This window comes from Podarcis melisellensis (assembly GCF_964234715.1).
Source record: "Podarcis melisellensis genome assembly, chromosome: 6".
NCBI classification, from domain to species: domain Eukaryota; kingdom Metazoa; phylum Chordata; class Lepidosauria; order Squamata; family Lacertidae; genus Podarcis; species Podarcis melisellensis.
The window spans coordinates 48,324,616-48,333,942 of NC_138538.1; the positions used below are offsets into that span (position 1 = coordinate 48,324,616).

The following is a 9,327-nucleotide window of genomic DNA, read 5'->3' on the forward strand; positions in this document are numbered from 1 at the left end:
GATGATAGATAGATGATTGATTGATTGATGATAGATAGATAGATAGATGATAGATGATAGATAGATAGATAGATAGATAGATGATAGATAGATAGATAGATAGATAGATAGATAGATAGATAGATAGATGATAGATAGATAGATAGATGATAGATGATAGATAGATACTCCCAAGTGTGCAGCTATTCCCCTAGAAGCTTGACCAACCATAGTGGCTTTTGTAAAGTTCCTAGATTGGCACTCTTAAACTGAGCCACCAGAAAAAATGTCCAGGATGGTGCTAGATAAGGATCTAAAACTTCAGGTTATTGCCACTGCAGATGGGATGGATAAGGCAGCAAGATGATGAGCTATAAAGATGTGTCCAACATTTCAAACATGCTCTGCTATAGAGTTTTGTGCAATAAGGAGGTACATTTCAAGATAATGTTTCATGACCTTTTAGTCCTGTTTAGAGTTTCATTCCTGGGTTTCCCCTCCCACCTCTTTCTCATAAACAAACTTTTTTTTTTAGTACTGTACTTCATAAGAGGTGTAAGCTTTTATGCAACTGGCCTCAGATGAAGTCTCAGATTGCTCCTCTACCTGTATCTTAACATATGCATTGAGTTTCACTTCTGGTGGCACCTGATCACCTTATCTACTGCCAATTTCTTTTGATGCAGAGACCAGGCAATTTAGGATGCCCCTTCAAGGTTACTTCCCATACAGAGACCACTCCTTTTTGATACGCTGCACCTTTTGGGGCAGGGGGCGGTCAATAGGTATCACACAGTTGGGATTGCAAATTCAATCAACTTTATATTAGGGTGAGGGCATTAAAAAGTCAAAGTCTGCAATTCCGAGAGGCAGATTGGGAAATGCATGAAAACAAGTGTGGAGTTAGATAATGTGCAAACCCAAGTACAAGAGCAGCAATTGAAAATTCAGTGAAATAGTACTAGTCTGGATCCAACCTAAGATGCTGGGAAATAGCAGCAGTGAGTCCCCTCCTCAGAAGTACTAGGCTTCATCCTTGAAATTCTATCTTGAACATACTCCTAGCATGAATAACCTCAACTACTATTGAAATCAGTAGGCTTAGCTTTGCCTCCCTTACTCTCTGATGCCCCATGGATCCTACCCCATAATTACATGAGGACAGTACCCAGTGGAAGTCCCTGAAGTAACCCCCTTCCTCATGGATTTTTTGCATAGACTGCAATGATTTCCCCCTAATGTACAGGAGTATCCTGCATGGATCTTTAACCAAGAATATTTATGATTCCTTTACAGACAGAGTGGTGGAGAGGACAGAATATTTTTAGCAGTGGCTTAAGGCAATAGGAAGGATTATTCCATCCCTGCTCACTGCAATGGAAGATATTCCAAAATTAGCCTTTTAAATTCATAGCATAGTTGGAGAGCAAGCAATTAGAGATGTGATGCCAAGCTCTTCCTTTGTCAGCATTCTACAAGAATGGTCCAAGGCACTGTGACATAGGTGGCCCTAATCCTGCAATGCAAACTCCAGCACTGCTGATGTGTGAAATAATTAGTAAGCCCCTCAAATCATAAGCTGTTAGAAAACCCTGACAGCTTTCTTTTTTATACATCTTTTCAGCAGTGACTGCCAAGAAGGTTAGAGAAATTGCCTGTCTTTGGCAGGGGCAGTGCAGGGTTGGGGGAAGATCAAGAAATTGACCCACATTTTATCATGTGAATCTAATGTTTGGGGGGGGGGTTCATATTCAAAAAGTGAGAGTCAGCTGTCCTGCAACAGGTGTAGAATCAAAACAAGGCCTGCATGTCGCTTATACTCTGTTTAAAGGGAGGGCGGGTGTTGTTGTGATATATTGCCCCTCTTGGCACAAGCATATGGGTTAGGGCCAATACACGCAACCCAGGTGGTTCATTAAGAATGCAGGTTAAGTGGATTGTATAGAGTTTGGCACACGATCAATAAATTAGGTGATTGCTTCAGCAAGTATCCCATTCAACCTATATCATTTTCAATGCTAAGCTGTTGAAAGTGAGTTGAGTGGGGTGCAATAAGTAAATAAGCAACAGTGGATCTGCTTTACCTTGTTGCCAAATTCTGTACAGATCCAATCAGATCACATGCTCAACACATTCTTTTGGTCTGGTGAATTTTTGGTCCTCACAAGGCATCCATCATCCATATCAATGAAAGATTGATATAAGCAAGCTGCCTGAGTAATACTTGCAGGATCCACATGATTGATCTGGTTGGGGATTTTAGTTTTGCTCCATTTGCTCCCTATGGCATGGGTGGGTATATATATAGGGGGCTTCTCACATAGTCTCCAAATCCTAAGCTTCTAAATACGATATAAGCACACACACATTTCAAATAATCATACCATGTTTAGCAGCTCAGGAAATAGGACACCCATGGTGGCCTCAGAACCAAATCCTGTTGGCTTAGAAGGGTCATCATCTTTTTTATTACTGATGAGAAGAAGGGGGTATTGGCCTCACTCTTTTAAACACTGGTTCCAAAAGCCACTTTCCTAGGATGTTGATAGCAGAATGAGCCTTTGCTGAAGGGCTATCCTTTCCCTTGAGAGCTGAAGCAGCCGCATCAACGGGACACTACCAAGCTAAAATGCCAGTCTATGAAGAGCAGTCCAACCAGGAGTCTTATTTCCTCCTTGACTCAAAAAAATGGATCTGATTCTGATGTGTGAGGTTGGCCAAATTCTGCTACCATATTGCCCATTTCCCCAACAGATTAGCCCACTGGGAGTAGACCTGGATTGTTTTTACTCTAAAGCTGAGGAATATTGACTCCACCACATGACAGCAACATCCCAAAGGAAGCCTTAACTTCCAAGCCATGCGTTGCATGTATCCATCCACAGCCATCTCCTCAGCTGGGGCAACTCCGTCAAGACTCATTTTCATGGGCCAACTTTGCCCACACCTGAACAAATGACCTTGGGCTGGCATTATCGTATAAGCCCCATCACCACCAGAAGACGCAAGTCAACAAAATTCAGACAAAGTCATTGGCACTCTATACTGTTGCATCTTAGCTGTGGATCTCAAACTATCTATGCCTCCAAGCACTGTGAGCAATATTTGTTGTGGGTCTGAGCTTACATTTGCCTAACAGCGTCACCCAGCAATGTTTTAGTCACAAATAAGCCTGGCCATCTCTGGTCAGATGTACATCTCTGCATATGATACCACTATGAATAAATTACCAGTTCCTCCCTACATGTGCAAGACAGGTGTGTACTCTTCATATCACCTTTCCTGGGTTGCACCCTCATGCAAGCAAACACTTAGGGCATTTGCCTTGGTTATCAAATTTGTGGTTGGCCCACATCCATCCCCAACACATTCCCTTTCTCCCCCTTTTATGTCCACAAATCTCCTTCAAGCCACTGGAGAATCTAGAAACACTATAAACAGGTATACTCTATAGTCTACTTAAGAAAATAGATATATTTTCGTGTATTAAATATTAAGATCCATGCAACAAATATCCATGCAGCTTTACTGTAATACTGGGTTAAATTTCACTGCAGTATAAATATATTCTAGGCCACAGCTTAGTTGCTCCAGCATTTGAAACAAGATGCTTTTCAGTCCTGAATATGTTGGTGACCCCCAAACCAGCAAAAAATAATAATACATGTGTTCTTTAAAAAAAGAAATGCCTCCAGACTCTTGATGTATCTCTACCAAAGCAACAGAAAATGTCCTACTAAACAGTGCCTCCCGCGAGCCTCACACTGGCGTGCTGCAGTGGATGAATCCAATGCAGCATTTTTGGTTCAGAAGCATGACCCTGCATGGTATATTCTCCCTTTGGCATTTGTGATCTGGAAATCTGAACCTTAAAGTAATTTGGATGGATGTTCCATTAATTAAACTATGCATGACCTTTTGTATAATTCCTGAAGCTTGAAAGCTAGATGTATAGTTGCATACTATTTCCTTGGGATATATTTTTGCATGGGCTGAGTTCTATATTAAATTATATTTATGCTAGTTGGCATTTGTTTGTTATTGTTGTTTACATGGGGAGGTGGTTTGTTTTGTTTTTCTCCAATGCCTTTCATTTGATATTGTGACATAATTTTGCTTTAATTGTGCCATACAATTGGAAAACCAGAAGTCTGTGATGGGGAGGAGGGGTTGAATGAAAGCTTATTGAGCATCAAATGTTAAAAAGAGTCACTTACACGACTATTGCTTCCCATGCAGAACCAATACACGTTGTAGAACATTTTGTATTAACTACAATGCAAGGTATTATGCAACATCTGCAATTGTTCCACTCAAGTTTTAAATAAGTTATTAGGGTTGTTTTTTTATTATTATTATTAGCTAGACATCAGTTAGCATTTTGGTTATATTAACATAGTTTGTGTTAGCTAGGGTGCAGTTGGCTGTTTTCAAGTTCTCCTCTCTAAAGTCCTCATTGCTATTATTCACACCTTCTTGTATCTCCATATAATCAGACTTACTAATAGTGGAGGCACTTCTGCTTTTCTTTAGGTCAGGGGAAGAAGGGATCTTTGGGCAGCTGGTGACTTGCAAGTATTGAGCTTGCTCCTCTCCCTCTGTCTCACGGTGATAGAAGTAGTTGAAATTGGACACTATAACCGGCACTGGTAAGGCAATTGTTAATACACCTGCAATGGCACACAAGGAACCAACTATTTTCCCACCTATGGTCGTGGGGACCATGTCTCCATAGCCAACTGTTGTCATGGAAACCACGGCCCACCAAAAAGCATCAGGGATGCTGGGAAACTGAGAATCGCTCTCGTCGGCCTCTGCAAAGTAGACAGCACTGGAGAAGAGAATGACACCAATGAAGAGGAAAAATATCAAGAGGCCCAGCTCCCTCATGCTGGCCTTCAGGGTCTGTCCGAGGATCTGCAATCCCTTGGAGTGCCTGGAGAGCTTGAAGATCCTGAAGACCCTCACCAGGCGGATCACTCGAAGGATGGCAAGAGACATTGCCTGCTGACCTTGTTGGCCATCTTCTGGTTTCTCAGCCAGTTCCGTTCCAAGTGTGATGAAGTAGGGGATGATGGCTACAATGTCAATGATGTTCATGATGTTGGTAAAAAAGCCAGCTTTGCTGGGGCAGGCGAAGAATCTCACCAAGAACTCAAAGGAGAACCAAATGATGCAGAGCGTCTCCACTATAAAGAAAGGGTCTGTGAAAGATGTTTGCTGCTGAGACCCCATAGTGCTATTGGAGTAAGAGCTTGGGTTGCTACTGCTGCCATGCATCTCATCATTCTCATCCCGGAACACAGGCAAAGTTTCCAGGCAGAAGCTTACAATTGAGATCAAAATGACCATGACAGAGACAATTGCTATAATCCTGGCTGGCCCAGAGCTTTCTGGATACTCAAACAGCAGCCACACTTGTCTCTGAAACTCATTCTCTGGTAAAGGCCGCTCTTCTTCCTTGATGTAACCTTCATCCTCCCGAAACATCTCCATAGCTTCCTCCCCAAGTTCATAAAACCTTATCTCTTCTGAGAAGATGTCTAAGGGGACATTAACAGGCCTCCTCAACCTGCCACCAGACTGGTAGTAGTACAAAATAGCATCAAAGCTGGGTCTGTTTCGGTCAAAGAAATACTCATTCCGAAGGGGATCAAAATATCTCATTCTCTTTTTAGGGTCTCCTAACAAGGTCTCTGGAAACTGAGCAAGTGTCTTGAGCTGTGTTTCAAAGCGCAGTCCCGAGATGTTGATGACCACCCTCTCGCAACATTCATGGTCAGTTTCTGGGTTGTAGGTGTCCTGAGGATGACCAGGCAAAGCTGCTGCTTCATCTGTGGGATCTCCAGTGGCAACTGTCATATTTAGGCCTTTAAGCTAAACTTTTCTGAATGTCTGGTGGTGGGATGAGGTTCAGGGGGACTCTAACACCTGCCAGAAGGGTCTGCGTGTGGGCTTGGAAGTGGCTCATGAAAACGTAGAGAGGATATAAAGGAAGCCTGTCCAGCTGAAAGAGAGAAACAAATAGCACCATGAGCATTAGCCCTCTCTTTCTTCACAATGTATACAAAACATAAATGGGTTGCTTTTAATTTGCATCCTCAAGCGTAGTCTAAAAATACTCCCATCACCCCATGCTATGCCATTTAAGGAAGGGCTAAAAGAAACAAGAAGGGTGCTTTCTCCCTGGCAAACATATCACACAACATAAGTGGGGGTTCTTTCTCCCCCACGGCCAACAGTTTATTCAAAGAACTTCAAAGGCTGCCTAGAGTTTGCTCCTGCATTGAAGTGTTAAGATTTGCCCATGCGGCACCTGGGACTTGAGCATCCAACTCAAGGAATACCCTGGTGACTCAGAGGTAAACATTAAGCACTCTGTTTCATCAAACAGCATCGTGCACATTTAACATGCTGCATCCCTACCTTAATCTCTTTTGACTTTTGCAGTCCAGTCTCCCTCCCTTTCCTTCCTTCCTACCACCCCTCCTTCTCCACTGTTTTCTAGTGTGCAAGTGCTCTTTGCTAGCTTTCCCCTGCTGCATTTCTGTGCTGAGGCTCCTCTCTTAACAATTGCCTAAGGAATAAGAGCAAGCAAAAAGCAAGGCACACGTTTACCTTGATGGAGGAGAGCTCAGTGTCTCTCACACTGACTCCCTGACCTTAGAGAGAAACACAGAGGTTTCCAAGATTCCCATAAGTTCCTCAGGCAATATGGTGAGTCAGAAAGAAAGAAAGAAAGAAAGAAAGAAAGAAAGAAAGAAAGAAAGAAAGAAAGAAAGAAAGAAAGAAAGAAAGAAAGAGAAAGAAAGAAAGAAATTTGCAATGAGGTTTGCAATGAGGTGGTGACTGGAAAGAATTTTTGGTAGTTCTTGTAGCCCTTTGCTCAGGGCAGTGCCTGCCTGAATTGAAATCCTTCTGTATGATAGTGGAAAGATGCTATACTCAGCAAAAAACAAACAAACCCTGATGTCCCCAGTGTCCTCAAGAGGTGTGACGTTGCCTGGAAAACCAGCAGTAAGACAGTGCTGGATGGGCTTTAAAACAGCATCTGCAAAGAAGACCAGGAGGGGGGTTGTTTGTTTTTGTCCAAATGTAGCCCTTCCCTCACAGAGCTGTATTGCAAGCTCTAGCTATCTTGGATGAAACAAGGAGAGCAACTGTGGTGGCATAAAAACAGAGCTATATTTCTCTCACACAGAGACACAAACACACACTCTTTCACACACACACACACACAGAGAGAGAGAGAGAGAGAGAGAGAGCACAGTATATTGCTGAGGGTAGAAGTGGTAGTCTACACACCATTCGGCACTTGTGTCGGTCTATGCAGCCTGGCTGGCGCAGGGTCCTCTGCAGTGTGGTCTCCCTCTTGATCTTCCTCCTCTCAGCAAGAGAAACAGTGCAACACGCTCTCTGCCACGCAGAGCTCATCCAGCTGCGGCCGGGTCCACATCAAAGAAGCTCTGGACTTCATTCCGCATGCAGGACATGTCCTGGAAAGGCTTGGCCCTCCTAAGCACCTGAAGAAGACCCCATGTGGGCTTGAGGTCTCAGCCAGAAGCCCCCGCTGAGATTTCCATGTCCTTAGCACAATGCAGCATTGCCAGCTGTCCAGCCTCTGGCTTGGTCTAAGTGGATGCCCACCTCACTGATAGCCACAGGAGACTATTCACTTCTCTTCTCAGGATACTGCAATTTTTTGTGTGGGTTTTTTGCCTTCTTGTTGCTAAGCCCAACCAAAGGATTTTTGCTCCCCAAGAGAGACTCCCTGGCATCCCATCCTCAGCAGTAGACAGCCGCCTTCCTTAACCACTCAGAGTCAGGATTCAAGAACTAAGGGAGGGGAGGCAAATGAAATACCACCTTTTAGTCTTAGTCCTTAAGACAGAGATTTTTGCATGCACCTGACCTGTTATCTTTCTTGATGCCCATCACCATCATCATCCCTTCGGGGTGTGCTTCAGATTCTCCATTCCCTGGATTTTCCCCTTGTCTCCTGTCTCCTAGCCTCCCTTCTCCTTGTGCATTAGAAAAATAGTACAACCCTGACAAAGCTTGCAGCCTTCAACTGCTATACTTAACCCCTTGTTTACCAAGGCAAAATCATAGACGGTTATCATATGCTCCATTCTCTTCCCCCCTCCCTCCCTCCCTCTGCCTCCTCCTTCTCCTTTGAATTGCTAAGAGAATCCACCCCCCTTGGGAACGGAGGGTTTTTAAGGCAATATTTCTGAATGCCAAATGGGAGGCATCGTTTACAATCAACCTGATGTGCACAAAATGGAACAAAAGCAAAATCTAACCTTGGTTTTTATATTGTCTCTCCCTCCCTCCCTCCCTCCCTGCCTCCCTCCCTAATATCACACAAAGTCAAGGTGAATCATCAGCAAATGAGAGAGAGAGAGAGAAAATCTTCCAGCAGGTTAATTTTTATTTTGGCATCTTAATAGTGATGGAAATTTTCATTATACAAATGTTATAGTGTCGTCTGTGCTTATCATATTTTAAATTCCTCCTCCAGTCTAGGTGCTTTTCAATATTTCATGCATCTTTGATCCGCAATTCATAGAAGGACATACATATGTTTGTTTGTTTGTGTGTGCATGCGTATTCTCATGCATATAGATTTGGCTAACGAAGATGTATTGGGGTCTTTGCAGTGCGTGAACCACATCAGGTAAATGCCTGCAGGGGTGCGGCGAATGGATGAAATCAATCACTGGACAGGCATGAGGCAGGCCACACACTACAGCAATGTTCAGCATAATCTCCAGAGGCAGTGAGGTGCACGCACCAAGGGAAAGGCTGTGTTTGATTTACCCTTTTCATTCAAAATATGAAGCATCCATTTTCACAGTTTGTGGTAAACCTCTATTTAACTGGGGTGTGGGGGGAGGTGAGCAGCGGCTTACAATTGGTTCTGCAGTTAGGCATGCAGCGAATACATAACAAGCTTTCTGTGCTGTGGCGCCCCTCCTTACCTGCGAACAGAGGAAGCTAATTTAAAGGAGACAGAGCTTAGGAGACAAAGAGAGAAATAGAGAGAGTGAGCTTTAGAATCCCTGATAACAATTCATATTAGTAAAAAAGAAAAACTTCAGTGACTTTTCTTTTCTTTTCTGAAGCAGTGACTAATTGCCATTTTTTAAAAAAACTATGGACATTTGTTGCCACTACAACGCATGTAATAGTTTTAGTGACCAATGAGCTTGGTAAAAGCGCAAAAATAATTGTTTCTCAGTCAGGAATTTTCCCTGGTCTGCAGTTTCTTTGCAGCAGGACTGTATAACCTCCCTAATGGGTCCGTAGTACAATCAACAACTCACACATGTGTGTTTGTCAGAC

General features: G+C 43.3%; 1 protein-coding gene across 3 annotated transcripts; it reads right to left on the reverse strand.

Annotated features, from left to right (window-relative positions):
- Positions 1 to 2,352: 2,352 nt before the first annotated feature.
- On the reverse strand, positions 2,353 to 8,029 carry LOC309372208 (potassium voltage-gated channel subfamily A member 2). Of its 3 annotated transcripts, none has more exons than XM_081915527.1 (2): positions 7,892 to 8,029; positions 2,353 to 5,986 (listed from the first exon to the last, which is right to left on the reverse strand). In XM_081915527.1, exon 2 carries the CDS (start codon positions 5,839 to 5,841, stop codon positions 4,342 to 4,344), a length of 1,500 nt encoding a protein of 499 aa, XP_081771653.1. In that variant the 5' UTR covers positions 5,842 to 5,986; positions 7,892 to 8,029; the 3' UTR covers positions 2,353 to 4,341. The 3 variants fall into 3 exon arrangements, with proteins under 3 accessions (XP_081771653.1, XP_081771652.1, XP_081771654.1); XM_081915526.1 differs by having other exon boundaries at positions 7,285 to 8,029; XM_081915528.1 differs by lacking the exon at positions 7,892 to 8,029 and adding an exon at positions 6,598 to 6,709.
- Positions 8,030 to 9,327: the final 1,298 nt, after the last annotated feature.